Source organism: Rhinolophus sinicus, linkage group LG12 (genome assembly GCF_036562045.2).
Source record: "Rhinolophus sinicus isolate RSC01 linkage group LG12, ASM3656204v1, whole genome shotgun sequence".
NCBI lineage: Eukaryota > Metazoa > Chordata > Mammalia > Chiroptera > Rhinolophidae > Rhinolophus > Rhinolophus sinicus.
In genome coordinates, this window is record NC_133761.1 from 44,395,294 (window position 1) to 44,420,439 (window position 25,146).

A 25,146-nucleotide genomic window follows, 5' to 3' on the forward strand; every position below is an offset into this window, starting at 1 on the left:
CGGTTGTGATAATTTGTATCTTTTAGTTATTTGTTCATTTCATCTAAGTTATCTAATTTGTTGGCCTACAGCTGGTGGGTATTTCCTTGTAATCCTTTTTATTTTGTAAGGTCTCTAGTATTTTCTCCTCTTTCATGCCTTATTTTAGTTATTTACTTAAGTCTTCTCTGTTTTTTTTGTTTGTTCGTTTGCTTTTGGGCCAGTCTAGCTAAAGGTTTGTCAGTTTAGTTGATCTTTCAAAGAACCAACTTTTGGTTTAGTTAATTATGTATTACTTGTTTTTTGCACTCATTCACCAAATATTTATTACATCCTGGATTGACAGTCCTGAGCAAGGCAGACATGTTTTCTACTCTCTCCAAACTCTCATTCTAGTGAGAAACGTGGAAGGCGTTAAGCAAGTGTGCACCTGTCGTAAACGCTGGGAAGGAAAAAGCAGGGTGCTGTGCCAGACTGTAGATCAGGTGACCAGGAAAGAGCTCTGAGGAGTGACATTTAAATCGACATGAAAAGATCAGAAGGCACCATCACCTTGGAGAGAGAATACTGGGGGGGGGGGGGGGGTGTTGGGGGTGTAGTCTGGGGAGAATATTCTGGAGACAGGAGCGAATACACTGAGGCCCCGAGCCCTGGGGCAGGGGCAGCAGGGGAAGAAGAAGGAAGACAGGAAGCTGGGTGGGGCTGTGTGACGCAGGGCCTGGAGGACGTAGTGAGGAATGTGGCTTTAATCTAACCTGTGACAGAGTCACAGCTTTGATTTGTGCAAGTTGATTGGTGCAGACCTGCCTCAAAGGGCAATATAAACCTCCTGGAAGTTTCCGTTGCACTAGCAGTTAAGTCCACGGTCCTTGTCATGGCCTGGAAGGCCCTGTACTGTCTGGCTGTACTCACCTCCGACCTCATCTCACCGTTCTCCAGCCATACGAGCAGGTTCCCCACACATGCCAGGGCTATACCAGCCGTGGCGGGTATTTCCTTTGGTTTGGCACACTCCTCATATCTTTGCTCTTCTGTTCTTTTCTGACATTCAGGGCTCAGCAAAAATGTGCAGTGAGAGGATGTTGACAATGTAAGCTGTAGCCTGCCAAGGGCAGTTTCTGATTTCAGAGGGCTGGTGGTGTCGTGCACTCCGGGGTGGTAGGGGGCTACTGCCCCTCAGAGCCCGGCTTCTCTTTGCTCCCTCCATCTTCTCCTGCCTGCGCCTTCCACCTCCTCCTTTTCTAAGTCCCTCCTCTTGGAATTTCCCGGTCCCCGGGGCTGGGGGCATCGTGTTGCATGGCAGCCATCAGAGAACATGATATTTTTTCTCCCTAGTTCTTTTCCCATCGAATACATGCCTCTCTACTTAAATGTTCAAAAGGCAAGTGAGGTCCTTCAAATGAACTTCCAGGGGAAGACTGCCTTTGGGCCCTGATCAATACAGAGAATTGATTTTTACTAACCTTGCTCAGAGGAGCTGGAATCCTGGGAGAGCAGTGCACACAACGTGCTTATGTCTAGCTGCAAGATTATGTAAGAAATTGTGTGCTGACTGGAATAAGAATTGAATCTATTTTTTTTTTAATTAAAAAATAAAGAAAAGCAGACTTCTCCCAATTTTATTACCAAACCTACACATTCATACTCTAGGTAGGAAAAGTTCCCAGGCTGCGGGTTCTTACCCAGTCAAGGTCATGGATTTCGTTTCTGAAGCAGAAATTTTTGTCCCATCTCATATATTTCATTGGGATGAAGAAAGGAAAAGAAATTAGTGTTTTGTCTTTATACTAAAAAAGAGAGAAATATGAAATTAACTATGCAACAAAAATAGAGGAATATAAAAAGGCAGTTTCTATTACTGGGAATTGGACTGACCAACTAAAGTAAACTGAAAGCTTTGGTGACCACGTTGGGGCAGGTGTAAGTCTGGAATCAGATAGACAGCCTATGAGTTTGTAGTGCCCAGGATGTGGAAGATACAGACCCTGACAAGTGAAGAAATAGCTCTTAAGTGCTTCCTATATGAAAGAAATTTCATTATGGGTGAAAAATATTTTGAGTTGTTTCTTAAGAAAAAAGTAAAAATAATTCTTTGGGCAGGCAGGGGCACGCGTGCTCTGTTGGGAGGTAGAATGTGGCTGCCACCCGGAAGCAGCTTGAGGCTCTGGACAGGCCTGGAGGACAGGCTTGAGTTTTATTTCCTGAGGCAGGAATGGGGGCACACATAGGAAATCAAGAAAACTCCAGTAAGACTGGTAAACAGTCTAGACTCAGTAAGATTTTTAGAAAGACCTTTGTAGGGTTGACTGTTGTTGAATGTTTTCACTCCATGGGTGACATCTTTCCTTATTTGACAACATTTATTCTCTTCTTGAGTATTTAACTTGTACATATTCAAGGTAGGAAATTGGTAAAAAAATGTAAAATTAAAATTAAAAAGAAAATGTGAATAACTCATCACCTAACACTGAGTTAACTACTGTTAGGATGGTTTGTTTCTGCCCCTTTTCTATACCTAGTTTATTTGTTCAGTCATCCAAAATTGGGAAAACGTTGTGTATAGTTTTCCAGGCTTGGGTTTTTTTCCCTTAGTATGATTGGGTGACATGGGAATGGTCTTACGACATGATAATCTTGAATCCTCAAAACTGATATTTTAATGATTGTACAATGTTTCATGGTATGGATTTAACCATTATTCCCTCAGTGTTGGACACTTAGGTTATTTATCACTAGTATAGGTAACCCTGCAACAAACATCAGTACCTCAGCCTTTTTCTGCAGCCGTGGTTGTGTCTCGGGGAAGGACTGGAAGGTAGGAATTCGAGCTAAAGGATTGTGAGTGTTAAGTGTTAAGCCTGGTGCTGCCAAGGTGCTCCCGTGACAGCTGTGTCACTTTGCACCCCGCTGCCAATGCGAGAGCGATTATCTTGCTGCACTTTGGCCCATACTGAACACTACACTGGTTTTCCATACCAAAACACACTTCTATGCTCTGATAATGAGGTTAAATGTTTTTCAGTTGCTTATTGGGTATTTTTTTTAAATCTAAATTATTCATTCCTTTTCCCATTTCTTTTCTTTTGGCTTAAAAGAGATCTTTTATAAGGTGAATAATCTTTTTATATTGATCGATTATATTTTTCTCAGTTGTCACTTTGGTGATTTCTTTTTTTTAACATTGAGAAAGTTTGTCCCTATTCCAAGTTATAAAATGTGTTTCTTCTTCTGCATATGCACTTTTTTTTTAACGTTTATGTTTTAAATCCATCTGGATTTATTTTAAATATAATGTACGATGACACCCTCAATTGATTTTCTTCCGAATACTTAGCTGGTTTACCAAAGCCATTTATTAAATAACCCATTTCTCATTAGTTTATTATGCTTCATTAATTATATTAAAAAGTGTGTGCATGTGTGTGTGTAATGTTTTAGGATTATCTGTTCTCTTCCATTGATCTGTTTGATTCTTGCATCAGTACCATACTGTGTTAATTACCATGGTGATTACTTGCGTTATTATTCTTCTAAAATTGTCTTTTCCTTCCATATTTGTTCATTTTTCCAAACTGTGGTCGTATTGATGGTAATGGTGGTGGTGGTGGTGGAGTAAACTCTGTGCCAGGTACTAATTCATTTAATCCTCAGAATAACGCTATCGCTGTATTCCTGTTTTACAGATGAGGAAACTGAGGCATATAATAGAAATTAACTTGCCCAGGGACATGCAGCTTGTATGTGGTAGAACTGGAATGAATTGTAGAATCAAGACCTTATTATCGGGGGAGGGAGGTTCACACAGTGTGAGGGATATAAATGATAAACGTCTAAGTTTTGCTTTGTCTTATGCACCTGAAACTAAAAAAAAAAAATTTGATTTAAAGAAAAAGAAAAAAAAAAGACCTTATTATCCATCATAAAAAGTCTTAATATGGAGTGATTGGAATTATACAAAATTATAGTTATTTAGATATAAAGAATATCTTAACTATGCAGACAGCCTTCATTGTTCACACTCAAAAACAGAGTCTTTCTTTCTCTTTTTATTTGTTTCGTTAAACAATTTTTGTAAGGTTATTTATATGTCTCTTCTGTTTTCCAATGCTGCTGTAATTAGGATTGGTTTTTTAGTTTTCTGATGATCAAGTCTGATAGGATAACTGGCCTTTTTCATAATGGTCCTTTTGACAGCCCCACTGAATGCTTTATTAGGATTTGATGTAGGATGTAACATTTTCTTGGTTCCCATTATATCTCCTACTGACACAAACAGATAATAACAGACTGTGATGTTCTAAAGAGCAAAGGACACCTACTCAGAGCTCTATTTTCTAGGCTGAACAGTATCATTTTTAATAAAGATCCGTGGAAGGAATAGTGACCTAGAACCAGAACACCCAGTGAAAATCAACATAGTTTGAACCTTGTATTTCCCTGTTTTGATCAAAATAAGGCTCTTCGTGTATGTTTGTTTTTGAGAGCAGGATCTGCTTTTGGTTCTGAAATAAGACTTTGCTTCAAATCTTTGAAACTTCGTTTGAAGGTGAGAGAACTGTCCAGGTAAACGCTATTTTTTTTATCACTTGACCTGGAAGTGCCACTTAGGTTTACAGCTCACCAGGCTTTAGAGAGGATTTAGAAAAATCAAGTTCTAGTCAGGATCATTCTTGAAAGGTTGACAAGAGCCCAAATATTGCTTTAGAATTTCCTTTATTGTTAGCAAATGTGACATTTGTTGCCCTGTTCCTCCTCTCCTTCTATTTCTGTACCTCACTGTCACACGCACTGCAACTGCAGCCAGGGAAATTAAAAGCTCTCTGGTGCAAACATATAAATTAATTTAAAATTTGTCAGTAAGAGCATTCCTGAAGTCAATCAGAATAGGCGATGAACTGAGTTCAGTATACAGTTGGCTCTGCAGTCGTCTTACAGGATTTGTCAGGCAGCCTTCCTGGGACCTGACCCTACGGGGCAGGGTCTGCAGCTTCAGTGTCCCCACTGCTGGCCTCGGTGAGGTCCTGTGGCTTAGGTGCTGAGCCGGCTTCTGCTTTGGGTTTCCATAACTTCGCACCATTCTGCAGCCCACTGCCAAGAACACGGTGGGGTAGAGTTTGTATAAACTGCGGTCTCTCCCTTTGACTAATCCACTGGGTCCCGTTCCCAACACTTCCTTTGGCTGCCTCCTCCCATATGTGTCCATCTAGGCCCCCGCACTCCTTCCGGAGGAGGTTTGCGTGTGATGAGTAGATTTTCTTGAATCTGATGCAGAGAAAGTATACGTGTGCATGTGAGTGTTTTCTTTTTTGTATTGATTCTAATTTTTTTAAACTTTATTTGGATATAATTTTATTCATAGAGAAAATTACAAGACTAAATTGCAAGATCGCCTGTGTACTTGTTATCCAGAGTCACCTATTTTTAGCATTTGCCCTATTGTTGTTGTTGTGTGTGTGTGTGTTTGTGTGTGTGTGTAAACATACAAATTTGCAGGGGACCATTTGAGAGTATGTTTCAGTCACCAGGGTACTTCACTTTTAACTGTTCAGTATATTTTTTCTACAAACAAGGATATGCTCTTAGTGTCTGTACGGTTATCTGCCCTGAGAATGTACTTTGGTCTAATCTGCCATTCCTACGCCGGTTTTGTCAGTTGACTTTACAGGGTCTTTGTCACATTTCTTCTCCAACCTGGGGTCAGCTGTTACATTTAGTTGTCACATCTCCTTAGATAATGCCATGATATCTCCTTTTTTTCTGGAATATTTCCACAGTCATTCTTTATCTTTTATGACATTGACATTTTTAGGAATACACTTCAATTTGAATAGGACATTCCTCTTTGGGGGGTTTTCTGATGGTTCTTTGTGTTAGATTCAGCCAGAACACTATGTAAATGGTGATGCATCTTTCTTGGGCAGGGCATCTGGAGGTATGTGATGTTTGGTGATAGGATTTAGGTCACCTGATGGATTCAAGAATTGTCCATTTTCTCCCTGTTCGTTTACTGTTTTTTCCTTTGAAACTAAGGAGCAGTGAACGGGGAGATACTTAAAGACCCAGCATATCCTCCTCATCCAGATTTCTCCTGGTTGATTCTAATTTTTTAAAACTTCATTAGAAAAGCACATTTAACTACTGCCTTTTGAAATACTTTCTGTAACAAGGTGAGTAGTAATTAACAAACATAATATGACTGCATCCAGAAGTTGAACTCAAAGAGCCGGAATGGTTGATTTTTCCTAATCTAAGTTGCACTCCTATATTTGCATCCAGTTACCTCATTAGTTAGGAAAAAAGCCATCACCATTTTACTACAGCAAAAATAATCAGCTTTCTCTCCCCCAGGCAATTTCTAACAAAAGATTATCACGCATCAAAAAACACCAAACTTTTATCAAAAGTTTAAATATTGACTACAATTTTTACTAAGCAAGTGAAATTTAAAAGCAAATTAGTTGTTGTAAACACTGTCAGCTGATAAGGACGTGGCAGGAGTTAGCCGATTTGGAAGACATGGTTGTGTGTCTGCCACTGTGTGTAAAGAGCTGAGCTCTGGGTAGAGGGTGGCAGTCCCTTTACCTGCAGGTCACAACTCCTACAAAAGTGGGCTGTTCTCTACTCGATAAAATGATGTTGGTGATAGAAATTGTTCTGAGACCCCAAATATGTAGTCCTTTTAGAGTACTGAAAGTAATGGGATTAATATCCAAAATTTAAAAGAGTTTTCGTGGTTGTGCCTCTGTAGGCCCCTAGAAACTAAACTGCTATTGCTTCTCATTGGAAAGCCAGGCAGTTTCTTCGTGGTTAGATGAATTTCTTAGGTTCATTTTTTTGCTGTTTCATATTGGAAGTGTGCAGGGGGTATCGCATGCACGTAGGGTGTGGCAGGGAGCTTGGGCAGCAGGTGATGTCGGGTTGGATTCCCAGCTCTGTCTCGGGAGCTCAGTGACTGCACGAATTACTTCCTTTCCTTGTTGGTAGAACAGAGGTGCTGACACTTGCCACGTGAAGTTATTGCATAGGACTCAGCTGCAGTAAAGTGTGTAAAGCGTGTTAGTCCCGGCTGCTCGCGGATGCAAAGCAGGGATAGTCTGATGAGGTGAGTGAGGCGGTGGGCGCAGGACTCTGCTGTGTGTCTGCCAGGAGCCCCGGGGCCAAAGCGAGCCGTCCACCTGTCATGGAGACTCAGGAGCCCAGATGTCCAGGCTCTCCATCCGTTGGGCTGTCAGCTAGTGGATGCTGTTTCAGTCCAGGATGGTCCTCCTAGCTCGGAAAATTCCAGGGGTGCCTTTGTGGTACTCTGTGGTCAGGTGCCAAGTGGAGGACCCCCCCCCCACCCCGAGAGGCCAGGTAGGGTATCAGGAGGAGCCTGAGAACTAGTGTGTGGGGGGGGCGCCTCCACCCCGAGCATGCCTCAGTGGGGAAGGGCTGGACTGCCCGGTGCGTCGGGCTGTCTAGACATCTTGTCCTGGCTGCCAGCCTGGATTGTATCCCCTGGGGACACACAGTCGACCTGCCACCAGACTGCATTCTGAAGGGATTCTGAAACTAGGCTTGGAATAAACACACATAAAAGGCTAATTGGAGCCCTGCATTTTAAACTAATAACGTAAGAGGGTTGAGGAACCGTGGGCTGGCTCGGCGGTGGCCGCTGTTCCCACCGTTGGCCTTTCTGGCCCCCAGTTCTGTGGCTGTTTGTGGGGCAGGGCTACAGATCTGCCTGACTGCTAGCAGGCAGCCTGGTTCCTCCCGTGACTTACACTGGCCGACCCTGACAGACAAGCTCAGAAGGCCGTCTGTGTGTCTGATTTTTAACAAACAGTTAACCTTAATACCACCAGAGATAGTTCTGAAGTGAATCATTCAGAATAAGGCAAACACCACTTTAATTAGCTTTCTGTCGGTTCAGTATTTTGGTTAAATGAAATCGCTTTATGTTTATACTTTCTTTATATACTTATGAGCACATGTAAAGATCAAACAAAGGGCCAAAGAAAACACACTATTTTCAGGTCTCTGGCATAACTGGTACCAAGATATGTTGTTGTTATAAATCTATTTAATATTTCCAGAAAGCAAAGCGCTGCGTGCAGCCCGGCCTGTAACGTTATTCATAGTTCTCTTCCCCCAACTGGTCACTTTCAGGACTCCCCCCAAGGCACCGTCCTTCCTCTCAGAACACACAGGGACTAAAATGCGCTCGCACAAAGAAGCTTTTCTCACTCTTTGCGACAATGGAAATGTACGGTCAGCTGCAGCGTTAGCCTAAGGGAGGAGTGTGATGAATGAGTATATAGGGACGCAGAGAGGCTGAGGAGGGACAAAGGCCGCGCCGCACACCCAGTGTGCAGGATCGGAACCCCCGGCCCCGAGCCGCCGCAGGTCCCGGCTCCTTCCCCGGTGCCGTCAGGTCCAGTCCCTCCCGAGCCTTGTTACTGCGCGGCAGGCGGGCTCCTGACGGTTCCCAGATGCGGGCCCCAGCGCCGGGAGGCGGCGTCTGTCTCAGCTCAGAGCAGGGTTCCGGACAATGCGAACAGGGTATTGTTTGTTCATTGGCTTATTTTTTGTTTCCCTCTAAAATGGCTTGAATTTATATAGAAATAAACCAACTTTGAACATAATAGTAGTTCTTTTATTAAGCCCTTGAATGAATGTTCATGTGTTACTTAGAAAAACAAGCTGAGTGTTTACATGCTTCTGGTGGCCTAGCATCTGATAGCTGCCTCTCAACTGAGCATGAATAGCTTCCACTTTTCATTGAAAATCCAAGACTTACTTTTTGAGATCGCAGTAGTTCCTAGATGATAAATAAAAGTCCCTAACTGGGGGCAGAATGAGGATTTTTAGATAAGCTCAGGTTTTCAAACGGGCATTCTGAGTTGGTAGAAGATAGTATCTGTGTGTGTGTGTGTGTGTCCGATACCTTTGGTGGACATCGGAGTGGGTGAGCTGTCCTTAGTGACTGGGGAAGAAAGGCGGGAAGGGTGTCCTAGGGCCACTGTGCTCCGCTGCTCCGCTGCTGGCATTTGCGCATGCGCGCCCACATGATTTGCGCGCCCACATGATTTGCCCACCCACATGTCTGTGCCCAACTGGATGCCTGTGTACGACCGGCACACACACGTTCGTGCATATTGTCCCTCTTTGTCTGAATTAAGTGCTTTCAAAACTGTCATTTTGATATGCCAGAGGAGAGTTCTGTTTGACTTTTATGTGGAGGCCTCCAGAAGGATGGCCCACCACTGTTCATGGTCTCCGTAGGCGGCAGAATGCCCCACACGCTCCTTGGTAAGAGGCTGGTCAGTTGGAATGGCTTGCACTTGTGGGATTGTCTCTTTTTATGCTCACAAGCAGGTGGCAGACAGCTGTTTCGTTTCTCCCCAATTTGCCCTTCATTTTTGAAGAACAAATTCGGAATGAATAGTGACTTACTTCACGGACACTCGCTTCTTCCTTGTATCACCCCCAGTGGAGGGCAACATGAGCTGCTGCAGCTCAGCTTTGCAGCATCATTCAATTCCACTGGAAAGGAAAAAATTAATACAACCTTGTCCGTGTGTGTGTGTGTGTGGTGTGTGTGTGTGTGTGTGTGTGTGTGTGTGTATGGACACACACACATACAACTAAACTGAAAGGTGAAAATGAAGTGTGTTAGAAACACGGAGTTTAATTGTTTAGACCTCTCTTGGATGATCACAAAGGACCCCCTCTCTGTCTTCTGCTAATAAAAGGCGTAGAAAATAAGTGATACCTATGGATAATAGGAAGGAAAATAAAAAGAGTGCCTCCTGCTTGAACGTTTGAAAACCACTGCTCTGCTGCTCCCTGCAGTCAGCAGTCACTGCCAGCTTTAGCACCCCCAGTCTTGTCTCCTAAAACTTGTGTCGCCTGTGTTCTTGACCCCACACGGGGGGCCAGCAGCCTTTGTAGTATTTGTGAGCCCCCCCCACTAAGACCCTCCCAGCTGATGGACAAAACCCCACCCCTCTGTGCACCGCACAGGCCTTCGGCACCTGCCCTGGCCCTCCTGAGCCATGCCTGCCACCGCCAGTCACCTTGCACCGGGGACAGTTCAGCTGTGGTGTTTGCAGTGCAGCCAGACCGAGCTCAGCTCAGACGTGCCTTCTGAGAGAGGACTGATGTTATTTATGGGGCCTAAGGGCTTAATGAAAAGTGCTCTGTAATTCAGCTTCCATACACTCTTCCGAGTAACTATCTGTACAGAGATTATAACGTGTCACTCAGCACTCGTGGAAGTGTCTGTTGTGTGGTCTGTGTGCCACTGCTGTGGCAGGACTCCTCCAAGGCATGGCAGCTTCCTCGGGAGGTTTCTGAGAGAGGACATTTGTTAGTTTCTGTGTGTAACAAATGACCCCCAATGCAGCGGATTATCACAGCAAACACTTATTGTCTCACATGGGTTCTCTGGGTCAGGAATCCAGAAATGGCTTCGCTGTGTGGGTCAGGCTTGGGGTGTCTCAGGGGGTTGTGAGATCTGAGGCTGGACTGGGAAGGGGCTGTTTCACACCCACTGTCATGGTTGGTGGGAGGCCTCAGTTCTTTCCACATGGACCGTCAGCTGCTTGGATGTCCTTACAACATGGCAGCTGTCTTCCCACGGAACGAGTGAGCCCAAAGAGCGGGGGAGAGAGAAACAGATATTGAGAGAAACCAAGATGGAAGCAGTAGGCCCCTTTACCTGACCTCAGAAGCAGTGTGCCCTCACTTCTGCCGTATCCTAGTGGTTACACAGACCAGCCCGGTACTGCGTTGGGGGTGGGGAGTCTCCATAGGTGCGAGTCCCAGGAGCCGGGAGTCATTAGGACGCCTGGCCCCACACCTGTTCTAGTGGGGTGTCAAGGCAATGACGGACACGAGTTGGAATCAAGTTATTAGAAAGGGCGTGTTGATCTAAGGGGCACAGCCCTGCTCACTTTTTTCTTTTAACTGAGACTCCTTTTCATTTTCACTTCTTTCCACCACACTCATAGTGCAGAATATGAAATATACAGGCATTCGTTCGCAGCAGTTATGTCCTCCCGCCAAACAGGGAATCTCATTGACTTGACACCAAAAGAGAAGAGGCCAAGGTTATTAAGGGCTGCCAGGCTTGTTGTCTCATTTCTTTGAATCCCGAGGCATTCAGGTCCTGCTTATTTTCTGGGAGTATATAAATATAAAGCTTGGTTATTACTGAACCTCTCTAGAGGACTACAAATTGCCAGGAAAACTGGGAGGCTCGGGGCAGTGAGTGTTCTGGGTGGGGGATTCTGGGTGGCCAGTTAATTGTTCGTGTGGACTGTGACATGGTCTTCTGTCTCCCAAAGTGTGGTTGACTTTCCCTGGTATGACTGTTGGTTGGTGAGTGACTGGGGAGCGGGACCCCTGAGCCCTTTGTCGGGTATGTCATCGGTGTCCCAGTGAATGTCTTTGTCATCTTCAGGCAGGTTCCAGCAGTGGCCCAGGGCAGAGAGTGTGTGTCATCGATGAGATTGGGAAAATGGAGCTCTTCAGCCAGCCTTTCATCCAGGCCACTCGTCACACACTGTCCACCCCAGGGATCGTGGTCCTCGGCACCATCCCCGTCCCCAAAGGGAAACTGCTGGCCCTTGTGGAAGAGATACGGAACAGGCCCGACGTCATGGTGTTCAGTGTGAGTAGCCAGGGCCCCGGGCCTGTGCACACGGGCAGGACCTCACATGGGCAGGACCGCACAAGGGCAGACCTCACATGGGCAGGACCTCACAAGGGCAGGACCTCACAAGGGCAGGACCTCACATGTGCAGGACCTCACAAGGGCAGGACCTCACAAGGGCAGGACCTCACACGGGCAGGATGCACAAGGGCAGGACCTCACACAGGCAGGACCTCACAAGGGCAGGACCTCACAAGGGCAGGACCTCACATGCGCAGGACCTCACAAGGGCAGGACCTCACACGGGCAGGACCTCACATGGGCAGGACCTCACACGGCAGGACCTCACAAGGGCAGGACCTCACAAGGGCAGGACCTCACAAGGGCAGGACCTCACATAGGCAGGACCTCACATGGGCAGGACCTCACACGGGCAGGACCTCACAAGGGCAGGACCTCACACAGCAGGGGGCTCTAGAATCCATCTCTGGCTTGGAATTACCGTTTTTTCCCTTATGGTAGAATGTAGGGGAGTCTTATTTTCTAGGAGTTTATAGACTTAGAGTCCACCTCTCTCCATGAAAACAAAAACCTGCTGTGAGGGAGCCATCTGATGGGTCAGTGGCTCCGGACACAGGACCTTGCCGGGGTCTGAATCGCCCGAGTGGCTGTAATCAGGGTGACGTCAGACTGGGATACAGAGGCAAGTAAGTGTCGTGTTACTTTAAAGTTTCCCTTTTGGACCGACCCACTTTGGGGAAGGGAGGCCATGGCTACCAGGTGCTATGGCATGTCACCAGCCAGTAGAACTTTCTACGATGATGGAAGTACTATTGGCACGGTGCACTGTCCTAGCTGCTGTTCACGCTTAAATAAGGTAAAACACTCAGTCCCTCAGGCACATTGGCCACATCGCCCGTGCCTCGACAGCCCCACGGACAATTCAGCTGTGGCGTCTTGCTCGGCACAGTGAGGTTTGCAGCCCAGTGTGGGCCTCACCCGGGAGCTTGTGAGACAGGCACTTGGAGGCCCCGCCCTGACCGCGGGCCCGGTAGTCTGTTCTAAGAAGCCCGTGCAGTGGGAGCAGCTTTGTGGTAGCACGTGAGGTGCGTAGTTCTGTCGCGTTCACCAGTGGCAGATCCCGTTGTATGGGACTCTGCTCGGGCTGCTGGCGTTGGCTTAGATACTTGCCTTTTCTTTCCCCATGGTCGCTCCTTATCCTTGAGTCAGACACTGTCTTGCCCTCTTCCCCTCGGTTTGTGCCAGCGATAGCCACGCCCTTGGCTGAGCTCTGCCCGTACCCCTTTCCCCCCACCCCCAGTTTAAAAGTTCACTGGCCCAGCTGGTGCCAAGTGAACAGGTCAGGCTGGCAGGGCCACCCCCATCGGAGAGTGGAACGTGCGCTCTAGCTGCAGAGCAACAATGAGCACCTTACATCATGGTTCAAATGTCACCATGGCCAGCTGGCCCTAGTGGGACGTCCGAATTGTTATCACCAAAGTATCCTGGGCTACTTTGGGTACAGTAAACAACCGTTAGGGTTAGACCAGTCACACTTGGAAAATCCTCCCTCCTCTCTCCCTTCCTCTCCCCCCTCCTCTTTTTCTCCCCCCTCCCCCCACTTCCTTCTTTCCATCTACTCTGCTAGGCATCATTCTAAGTCTTGCTGATGAACAGTCCTGACCAAGTCCCCCATTCTAATGGGGGAGCAGATAGGAAAAATGTAAGCTAGCAGTTAGGCAATTTCAGAAATCAAGAAACAAAGAGAGAATAAACTAGGGCACTGAGGTCGTTGGGGGCTGGAGGTGGGGGAGGGAGGTGGTGATCAGAAAAGGTCTCAAGGAGCTGACATGAGCTGAGCCCTGACAGCCATGCAAGGTCACGTCCTCAGTGGCGTCTTTGAAAAGTCTGTGGGGCACCTGTCTTCAGAGTTTTATGTTGCCTTTTCTACCCGATACTTTACGTGGCCTCCATATTAGTTTTTAGTTGTGATTCTAGAGTTTCTGTAGAAATAGAAGCAATGAGTAGTGAAAGATTATGAAAGACAATTAGTTTTCAGGCCGGCTAGCTCCCAGGCTGGGAGGCTGGGAAATTGCTGGTGTTAAGCTCCAGGGATTGGCTGTCTCTGCAAACAAATCTAATCTAAAGGTCCTAAGGTGGGATGGAGGGGAGCTGACTGTTCTGTCCAGGAAAACATGTTTTATCTTAAGATAACAGCACATTTTCTCTGCTCTCTCAGTCTGGAAATTATTGTCCAGGCAAGGTAATCACTGCTCTGAACGATGTATAAATAAAGTGATTAGCTTTGGGTTGATTATATAAGAGAGGAGCTGGCAGACCCCCGCCCCGGTCTTCCTGTCTCTCTGTGTTCTTCTGGGGCTTGTGTGGTCTTTCTGTTCCTGTTTTATGAATGAAGAACCTCATTTTCCTTCTCTGCAAATGTAGGGGTTAGATCAGCTGTATCTGCATCCCTCCTTTTCTAACATGCAGTGAAGTTACCCGAGTCCAGTTTTGAGCGCACTCTGCCCCTGACACTTAGTCCACGGAACAGGCACATGGGACGCACGGTCGTGCCTCTCAAGGAAAACAGACCTGGGGACAGTCAAAACTGGGGGCAGAACAGGGAGGACTTGTATGAGCAGAAGGAGAGGCAGGGGTGTCCTGAGGAGAGGGGTTCGTGGGTGGGTTTTCAAAGGAGGAAGTAGGGAAGAGAAGGGCGAGCGTTCCAGGGAAGGAAATAAGTGCTGTACAGTGTGGGGAGCAGCCTCGCCCTGCTAGCGGGTGCGTGCATCGTGCATGTGGAGACAGGACTGAACTCACGATATGGGGGCATTCCTCCACTCAGAGCGATTCATAGGATCGAGACTCACCATTCTCAGTAGTGTCAGGTAAACACAGCATTACTTTTCAGAAGAACACCTGGGCAGAGGTTTTAAAACAACCATCATGAAAATGCATCAGTGATCAATTACAGACATGTTTGAAACAAATGAAAAATAGAAAGTCTCAGCAAAGATATGGAAGATATAAAAAAGCATCAAATGAAAATTTTAGAACTGTAAAATACAATCACTGAATGAAAAAGTCTGGATGGACTCACCAGCAGAATGGTGAATTTGACAAAGACTCAGTGAATTTGACAAAGACTCAGTAGAACAGTAGAAATTACGCAACAAAGAACGACCAAAAACAAACACATGAAGAGTCGAGCCTCAGGGACCTGTGGGGCTATCACGAAAGATCTAACCTTCATATCTTTGGAGGATGGTTTTGGTAATTTAGAAACTTCTGTTGTGGTATATGTGCCAGTACACTTGCCTTCCTGAAAGTTACGCCTCTCTTTCAGAACTTGGTTACATTTTTATCTCGTGTGTCTAGAGTTTACTGCTCTCTAAAGATAGCCACGAAAACTGTTTTTAATTTATTTCGATAGTTGGTTCCCTGAGGCTAATTGTCAGAAAACATTTACTGAAGATGACGATCTTAGTGCTGTAGAGGCAGCTGAGGGAGATTTTCATGGATCGAGAACACTCGAAAGAGCTGTGTGTGCTGTTTTCATCATCCTCGAATTAATAGCATGAAAACAAGATTTTTATCCCTGCTAGTCACTGCTTAAAAAAAGAAAAAATAGGAGTTTGGTCATCTTAGTGGCATTTAGGAAGCATATGTCATTGGATTTCCTTTGAACTATTTCCTTGATGGAAATGCTGGAGAATGTTACCTGCTAGGGGACCGAGGACGCACCTGGAGTCTGCTGAGCACTGACTGAGGTCGTCAGGGAGGCCAGCTGTCACGGGCCTGGGATCTGGGTGCCATGCTCGGCACTGTGCTGCCTCTGCATACAGATGTCATGGTAACCTGCTGAGGGATGTCTCAGCATCTCCGTGTATCGGTGGGAGGTTGCACAACTTGTCCAAGGTCATTCAATTAGGTGGCACAGCTCGGACTCCAAACCCTGAGCCTGAGCCTTCTCCGATAGGGTTGGTGCAGATGATTTGGCTGTGAAACCTCAGATTCCTAGAAATTATTTTGATTTTTCTACCATATAAAAATGTTACTATAACTCAAATCTATTTCACTATTCTGAACTCAGAGCCATTTAAACTTGCTCTTTCCATAAAGTGGTTTTCATAGTTTTAGTTTTTATATGTGGATTGCAAGATCACAAGAGTAATAGGAACTAGGTCCCAACTTCCCTCCAATTTGGAAATTTTAGTCCTCCTCTTACTCTTCCCTCCCGTGTCCTTTTTTTTTTTTTTTTTTAAATCAAGCAAAGCATCAAGCATTTTAATCTCACCAGGAATTTTGTGCTGTCCTCTGGGTCCTCTGGTCCACTCTGTTCTGTAGATACAGGGGTGAGAGTACATCTGTCAACCTCTAGGTCAAAATCAGGTAGAGGTTTTATAGAAATCAATAAGCTAATCCTAAAATTCTTATGGAAATGCGAAAGACCCAGTTAACACAATGTTGAAAAGAAGAACAATGTTGGAGGACTCACCCTTCCTGATTTCAAAACTTACTATTATAGTAATCAAGACAGTCTAGTACTAGCATAAGAATAGACACATAGATCAATGGAATAGAATTCAAAGTCAAGAAATAAACCCTTACATCTATGATCAGTTGGTTTTGGACAAGAGTGCCAGGATAATTTAATGAGCAAAAATATGTTTTCAACAACTGGCGCTGGAAAACTGGACATCCACTTGCAAAAGAATGAATTCTGACTTACCTCACATTATACACGAAAATTAACTCAATATATGGTAGACCTAAATTTAAGAGTTAAAATGATACAACTCTTAGGAAAAAAATATAGGAGCAAATGTTTGTAAACTTAGATTAGGCAAAGTCTTTGACACAATACCAAATGCACAAGTGATGAAAGAAAAGAGAAATAGATCAGTTGGACTTCATCAGAATTAAAAATGTTTGTGCTTCAAAGGACACCATCAAGAAAGTGAAAGGAGAACCTATAGACTGGGGGGAAATATTTATAAATAATATATATGATAAAGGACCTGTATCCCAGGATTTATAGAGAACTTTTATAACTCAATAATAAAAAGACAATAAACCAATTGAAAAATGGGCAAAGGATCTGAAAAGACATTTCCCCAAATATAGACAAGTGGCCAATAAGCTCATGAGAAGATGTGCAGCGTCATTAGTTGTTAGAGGCTGCAAGTGAGAACCACAGTGAGAGACCACTTCACACCCACCAGGATGGCTGTTGTAAAATTAAAGGAAAGAAATGGAAAACGACAAGTATTGGTGAGGACATGGAGAAACTGGAACTCTCGGACCCTGCTGCCAGGAATGTATAGTGCAGCCCTCGTGGAAAAGTTCTGCCGTTCCTCAAAAAGGAAACTTGGAGTAACTATATAACGTCCATTTCTACGTATTTACCCAAGAGAATTGGAAACATATGTTCATGCAAAAACTTGTACAATAACGTTCATCGCAGCCTTATTCATACTAGCCCCAAAATGGAAATAACACACATGTGCAACTGATGAAGGAATAAACAACATGTGCTGTAAACATATAGTGGGAGATTATTTGAGAATAGGAAGGAATGAAGTGGTGATACATGGATGAGTTACTATCACATTGTGCTACGTGAAAGAGGCCAGTCACAATATTACATATTGTGTGACTCCAGCTGTACACCGTGTCCAGAACAGGCAAATTTATAGCTGCAGAAAGTAGATGAGGGGTCAGCAGGGCTCGGGGGAAGGAGGAAGTGTAGTGAATGAGAATGGGGTTATTGGAGCGGTGATGAAAATATTCTAAATAGGTAGTGTTGATGACAGCACAACTCGGAGGATACTGAAAACCACTGAATTCTACCTGTGAAGAGGTTGAATTTTATGGCATATGATTTATATCTCAGTAAAGCTATTTTATATACTCACACACAGGAGTCAGCAGACAGGATACCCAAACAAAGGGCCATCGCACCTTTCTCCTCTGGGCCACGTGACAGTGCCATTGTACACGGACATGTAGTCCCTCCCTGGCCATGGACACTGGGTTCCTGAAAACCCCACTGCCAAGATAATTCTTGGTTGAAAAAATTGAACCTTCAAGGAAAAGTAGAGTTAGAGGTTTTGGATTCATGAATGATACTATTTTTCAGTTTAATATAATGAAATAGAGAAAACATGTAACAAAGAGACTAGTAATAACTTTTGCTATGTGTGAACTTACTAGTATCATGAGCATTTGCAAATTAATTTCTTTTTGTAATCCCTTGCTTATTAGAAACTGCACAGCCCATCCCATGCAGTTTCAAGGACACGTATGGTTTTGTTTTGCTTTCTTGCATACAGGAGGCATACTAAAAGACCTTTTTCCTCTGCCGGTTCCTCTGCCCAAATGCTCCCAGCTTTCCTTACCTTACGGCTTTCGAGTCGCTAGTAACTCCTAGGTACTTACATGGCCCCCGGAGGCACAGAGTGACTCGGACACTTAGGCTGGCAGTGTCCTCGTCGTCTTTATTTAACCGCTCAGCTACATTTCAGAGACCCTCCTCGGCTTAGCATTTAGAGTTTATTGCATACCCACCGCGTGCCAGATACTGGATGAAGGAGACACAGCCTGGTCCCCAGGCCACCTGGTCCCCAGGCCACGGGCAGGACAGGGGCTCAGGCTCTGGCCAGCTTCCTTCCTTTCTCGTCAGGCTGCAGTCAGGGAGGAGGAGAGGGGGCAGCTTTGTTCCTTTCTGCAGTCTCCCTCGGCTCCTTTTTCTGTGCCCAGCCCCCACTTTCCTCGTCTAATAGCCTCAGGAAGCCCTTGCAGCGCATTCTGGTGGTTGAGTAGCAAGTGGGCTAGACGTGCGCAGGGGGAGGCCGAGGCTGGCCGCTGCTGCGGTCCTTGTTCAGCGTTTGCGTTTGGCTTCGCGGACCGGCCCGGAGCGCCGTCCCTGAGCACACGGCCGCCCTCCTGCGTGGTCGTCAGCAGTCCTAGGGCAACCAGACGGGGTCGCAGGGTAGGAAGGGCATGTTTGCATCCCATACACTAACTTGTAATGAGAAAACGTTCTCAAAATGGGGCTTTTCTGGTTTTAATTTGAATTCTTTTTGTATCTAACCGCGGCTTAGAGAGTGTTCTGTGCACGTGGGCAGCAGCAGGCACCGTCCCTGCTGGGCCACCCTGAGCCCCCAGCAGCTCCGGAGCAGGCAGGGCGGGATCTCTGTGGGGCAGGGGCAGGGACTCAGGACTCCTGGGCAGGGAGGAGCCTTCTGTCCTCGTCTGTCCTTAAACCCCATCTCCTCTGCCGTTTGCTCCTGTGTGACACGGGGACAACCCTGCGAGCTGGTGTGGAGTTGAAATGAGGTGACTCGGCCGAAAGCTGAGAGCCGGGACCAGGTTGCCACGTGATGCCGGGTGGAGAAGATGAGGCGTTTCCCGGAAACACGGAATGCCATGGTATCTGTCTTCCCTGAAGTCTCGCCGGCCACGTCCGATTTTTCTGCAGGCCTTGGCTCTGCCACCTAAACAGCCTTCACACGAGACCCGTGTCTCAGGTGATGGCATCCCCTGTCTCCCCTTCATGTCCCTGCACATGCCCCCTGACCGTTCTGGAACAGAAATGGAGCCTTCGGATGACCTGAGGAAGGTCCCCTCCCGCCCTCTCCATCCTCGCTGCTTCTGCTCCTTTTCTCTCGTGTGTATCTCATTGCACCACCTTAACTTACAATGAGCGACATCGGAACCACCCAACACAGAACTGGTGACGTCAGATGCACAAGGTGCCTCTCTGACAGCTCCCTTCCGTGGTGTGTCCTCGGGGACCGTCCAGGCAGCGTGTGCTGAGGACGCAGGTCCTCCGATAACGTTTTGTTCAGTGTCGTTCCTTATAAGGTCGACGTGATTCCTAGGAACTTAACTCTCGTTTCCATCAGTAGCTGGTGGTAACCTGGTTTCATTATATGTCACCTCACTTAAGTCGCAGCTCCTATGGGCACCTGGAGGTGGGGCTCACCTACCTGCCCCTGCTCACCCTTGCCAAGGTACAGTTCATTCTTTCCAGCTGGACAGTGTGTTTCCTTTCCTCCTCCCCACTTCCCGTTTACTTATCATCCCTCTTTCTTCCTCTGCACTCCCCCTCTCCCAGCTCGACTCCTCCTTTCTCTGACATGTATAAAGGAAGTGATGGGCTATTCAGAGAAGAGGAAGGGGCCCCAAATGCCCCTCTTGTCCTCCTTCTGAGGTACCTCTCAGACTTTGCAGGCAGAGCCTAGTGTGAGACCTGGTGAAATGGCGAGGGCAGGACAAGGGGACCTGAGGGCTCTGGCCGCCATCCTTACTCCGCACAGGAGTCCTCCCCAAGAGCCCCCCGAGTTCCAGCACTGGATGCCCGCTGCCTCCTCTCCCCCCTCCACAGGGAGGGGTTCCTTGAAGGCCAATAGCAGAAATGGATTTAGGCTAACTTAAGTGAAAACAGCACAAAAAGCCTTGCACGGCTGCGGTTTCTCTTCAAGCTGAAGGCAGAGCTAATGGTCCACATTTCAGGGGGACAGAGCTGCCCGGGGAGCGACCCGGCAGGGACCAGCAGGCAGTGTCTGGACAGTGCAGTTGGTGCGTCAGCCTCAGCCTTGGCTGCTCAGCTCAGCCCTGTCAGGGCGCAGGCGCTCAGGGAGCTCCTGGCCCAGCTTGTACCTCTTCCCCGAAGGCTGGGTCTTAGATGGGTGGTCTCCCAAAAGAAAGTCAGCCACTTACAGGAAGGGATAGTGGATGCTGGCACCAGAGGGAGGAATCCACTGTGCATTTCCTCATCAGATGTTTATCAGCACCTACTGTGTGCCAGGCCATCTGGTGGACACGGGGTGTGAAGTCTGCAGTGGACCAGGCCCGTCTCAGGGCCCACCACCCACCCTGAACCCACTTGGGTTTCCCAGGTGCACTCACTGACCATGAGTTTCTGCTCAGGACATTCCGTCTGGGTGCCCTTCTGTTATTGTCCACCTGTGACAATGAAGTCTGTGGAAGCCTTTCCTGACCCCTCCCCCACCCGCTCTGCCTGCTCCCCATTCTCATGGGTCCTTTGCCATCCACTGTGCACGCTGCGCTTCACGTCTGTCCCTGCGTCCTGGTCTGCGAGCTCTGTGAAGTCAAGCCCTCATCTGAGCCCTTTCTCTGCCCGCAGCACCTTGCCGTTTCTGGGTGGCACTCCATCAGTGCTGAATGGGTGAATGTTGTGTGGGGCCAAACAGGAAGGCACCCGTGAGGGGAGGAGTTGTGGCCCTGCCCTTGCCTGAGCAGCAGCCAGCTCCCCGGGGGTGTCGGAATGCTTCTGTTGTACTCACTGGGACTGTGGCTGTGAAAGAAGGAAAAATGACAAACGTCAAGTAAAGCTCGATAAACTCTTCGTTACTTTTGTTTTTGTCATGGTACCAATTGCAGAGCAAGCACACTGGGGTCTGCAGGCCTGAGGTCTAGTCTGCAGTGCGTCCCCCACTGGCTCTCAGGAAAATGCCTGACTTCTCGGGGTGTCAGCTTCCCCATCTTTCGAAGGTGGAGTTGGCTGATGTCGGGCTCTTGGCAACGCTCAGGTTTTCCAAGTTCATAGAGAGATGAGTAGATGAGTGACCTTTGGGGGCATCCAGGATTGTGGATGTGACATGGCCAGCTGCTCTCCGAGGGCCCACCTGGTTCACTCGGGCAGTTCCTTCCTGTCAGGTCAGCTCACTTCGGGCCGTGTCCCATCCTGCGTCCCATCGTCTGTTCCAGAGTGCCTTGCACGGGCTTCATTCTTAGCTCTTTTTGTGGTTAAATCTGCCAGTTGGAAACGCCCTTTCACTTTGCAGAAGCCGCTGGTGGGATGGGAAGCAGGACAAAGCAGGACACCTGTCCTGCTGCCAGAGCGTCTGGAGAGCTGGGCTTCCTCCCAGGTCACATCTCACAGAACAAACCTCGCCCCTCCACCTTCCGGGCTGTTCTTGTAGAATATGACCTGTCAGAGGACTGAAGACAGGAAAGGAACTCTGAAGCCCACTCTCTCGCTTCTCCCCACAGGTCACCAAGGAGAATAGAAACCACCTTTTGACAGAAATTGTGACGTGTGTGCAGAGCGGCCGGAAATGAAGCTGATCTGTGTCACTGCTTTTCTGCACATGGGGAAATGTGCCCGTTCCCGAGGAGCCTGTCAAGGCTTTGTGCCTGCAGGTTTCTCCAAAGAGCCTGACAGCTGTTTTCCATAAAGTGTTTAAAGGATCGAATTAGCCTTAATGCTGGATTGACTCTAAGACTAACCATCCACTGGGGCTGATTTATGCCGAGAGATTTGTTTATTTCCTCTTGCAGTTGTGCGTATGATTTGGGTAAAGATGAGATGAGAAGTGGTTTTCAGAGTATTCGATGGAGACGGCCCCCCTGAAGCTCATACACGTGTTCACCGCCTCCTCGGTTCTGTGTGTCCTGAGCACCGAGTCCCTTTCCAGGTGCAGCTGCCGTCCCAGCACCTTCAAGTAATGTTATTTGATTTTTAAAAATCACTATTTCAAAAGCAAACCATTTAGGTTTTCCCCTATCCATCTCTTACTGCTTGTGTATTGCTTACTACATTAAAAGTTAATGTGATGTTTGCAGATACATGAGTCCTTGTGTGGGAGGGATAAACAGCCTTAGAAACCAGACCATTTGAGATCTTGCTCCCTGGCCTATGCTGTCAGTTTAGATCAAATAAATTCTTATTTTTAAAAAAAGAAAGAAATGGTGATGGTCTTTGGTACTCAGCAGGCCCTGGCCGGGGGGCACCTCAGAGCCCCACTTTGGCCATATTCTTAAACCTCTCTGTGCCTCGTTTCCTTTCCAGAAAAGGGGGGAAATGAATGTGGTCACAGGGAGGTGATGGCACGTCATGGAAGGAAATGTCACCAGCTGTCTGCATCGTCCCCAGGGAGTCCAGAGGCAGGGCCGGGTCTATCGGAAATGTGTAGGGTGACAAGGGGCAGTTCACAGCTGGGCACTGCAGAAAAGACTGCTGACACCCCAGAATTCATATAGGGTAAAAACTGCCCTTGAGGGGTTGATGGTACTGGAGTGATTAACAGTTTTTAGGTCATTTCTGGTGAAGATCAATGAACTTCCAGGATTTTTTTAGCAACTAGCATTAGCTGCAAAGCTGGCTGGCATTAACGGCAGGTGTGCCCATTTGTACCTGTGTATCAGGCCCAGGGTCTGTAGAGGGAGGTGTCCTGTGACGGCTCTGGGCGCACAACAGGGCAGGAAGCACTCGTGTCTCTTATCCGAGGTAATGGCTTGCCGCCTGTGACAGGCCTTTATGTCAGTGTCGCCTCAGTGCTTCCTCCCAAAGCCGCCTTCTGAAGCTTGGTCTGGATTTGCCAAGCCTTTGAGGGACCACAGCTGACAGGCCCATTAGAATATGAACTGATCCCCTAATAAAAAGGCTACCTTGTCCAGTCTGAGGAAGTGGGCGTCACCGACTCACTGTCCCTGTCTGGCTGGGTTGTTCAGGGAGGCTGAGCTCATGAGGTGTGACAGGTGGGTGTGACCAGCCTGCTCCCAGGATTGGGGGCACACTGAGCACAGGTGTGTCTGCAAGCCTCGGCCTCCTGCATGGCCAGCGCCAGGCCTTGGAACCACCTGCCCGAAGTCCACTCACCCGACTCGCACAGCCCGCAGTGAGCCCCACTCAGCCCTCAGGAGACCCGAGAAGGGAGGCAGCTGGGGAACTCGTCCCCGTGCTCCCTGACAATAGGCCCCGCACGCACCCAAGCCTGGCTGACGTGGGGCTCCATCTCCCGGAAGGCGCTCTGCGTTTACGAGGGTTCACATCCATCCGAAGTCTGAAGGGACAGCTTTCCTTTGCTGCTTGTCTTTGTTTTCAGTCATGACTGTTTAGTAGACTTCAGTTTTGTCTTACGTTAGAAGGAAAGCAATGAAATCTATTCCAATAAAGTAAAATAGCTAGTTTGAGGGCACTTAGCGCTGAAGCCAAATGTGGTTCTGGAAGGGTGAGAGCGTTATGACCCCCTAGAAGTCTGATCAGGACGGCCCCTGACGCTTGCAGGGTGCTGGGAGCTTCGGCCAGAGTGGCAGATGCAGGATTTGAGGCCCAGCCCACGTGGCTCCGAAGCCCATGCCCGTCCCATCACTCCCACTGCTCAGGCTTTCAGTCTTTCTCAGTGTCATGTGCCCCCAGACTTCAGGTGACATTTCAGTGTTTTTCAGTGTGTCACATGCCCCTAGACCTCAGATGACATTTCTTCAGTCTTTTTCAGTGTCATGTATGTGCCCCCAGATCTAAGGTGACATTTAGTGTGACAAACTAGCTGTTACCGATCAAAAGAGCATTTATTGTCTGTCAGCTGTGAGAAAGTCCGTAAATAACCCTTATATTACTTGGTTAAATAGACTGACAGGGTGACAGGGAGCATGCATGAAGATGTCAGACACTGTGTGTTTTAAGAAACAAAATTTAATAAAGGATTATGTTATAGTCTGATGTCTCTGCCTTCCCCTCCCCCATTCATATGTTGAATCTAACCTCCATTGTCATGGTATGTAGAGGTGGGCCTTTGGGAGGTGATGAGGGGACTAGGATTAGTGCCCTTATAAAAGAGACCCTACTGAGCTCTCGCCCCTTCTGCCATGTGAGGACAGTGAGAAGACAGAAGGTGATGATCCAGGAAGTGGCCTCACCAGACACGGATCTGCTGGCACCTTGATCTTGGCCTTCGCAGCCTCCAGAACTGCGAGAACTAAGTGTTTCTTGTTTCGGCAGCTCTTGGTATCTGATAAGATGAATTCACAAATAACTCTGCCTCGGGGCCAAACGTGCGGAACCTGTAGGAGCAGCCTCTGCTGAGGTTTAAAGGAGGAAGCGATGACGGGGTCAGGAAGAGACGCCGAGGCACAGCACATGCGGCCACTCAGCACAAGCCAGGACTAGAGCAGGAGAGGCTGAGCCCTGCCCTGTGGGGCCCCCAGTCGGGGGGGTGCCTTCGGAGAGGAAGGGTGCAGTGTCAGGGTGGGTGGAGAGTGGGAGTTCTCTCCCATACGTGAGTTGGAAATGCCTACTGTTCAAACAAATCCAGATGCCTCACAGACATTTGGTTCTGAGTGGAGACTTCGAAGAATTCGCTTTGCAAAGCACAGACTGCCGTGCATCTCCTGCATGAAGGATGTAAGCTAGAACAGCGTGGTTGGATGGGGCAAAGCAGAGCTGCTTTAGGAATGAGGGTCCTAAATCCTGCCATCTTCTCCCCGTCGCAGATCGGACCGCCAGCGCTTAACATACAGTGTTAACACACAGTGTTATCAACTGTTTCTTTTTACCTCTGAATAAGAGTGAGCACATGTAGGGAGATGGGTGAATCTTACATTCAGAGAATAATCTGATTATTGTGACTGAAAGGAAGAGATTCCCAGTAAAGTTGGCAGTTCAGTCACTCACCCCATTCCCAGCCCTCAGATCATCAGGCCGGGTGTGGGGCAACAGCCGCACAGAAGTAGTGGAAAGGGCCTTGTCCCCTTTCTCTTCCTGTCCTGCCACCTCT

The 25,146-nt window shown here is 47.5% G+C and overlaps 1 protein-coding gene across 2 annotated transcripts in view; it reads left to right on the plus strand.

The window, feature by feature from the left end:
• NTPCR (nucleoside-triphosphatase, cancer-related) overlaps positions 1-22,214 on the plus strand; it is a 29,765-nt gene extending 7,551 nt beyond the window's left edge. The window contains exons 4-5 of one of the 2 annotated variants that reach the window (XM_019712892.2): positions 11,426-11,635; positions 21,641-22,214. In XM_019712892.2, the coding sequence (XP_019568451.2) occupies positions 11,426-11,635; positions 21,641-21,709 (279 nt within the window). In that variant the 3' untranslated portion in view covers positions 21,710-22,214. The remainder of the gene's footprint in view (positions 1-11,425; positions 11,636-21,640) is intronic. The other variant, XM_019712893.2, reaches the window with a different exon arrangement.
• Positions 22,215-25,146: the final 2,932 nt, after the last annotated feature.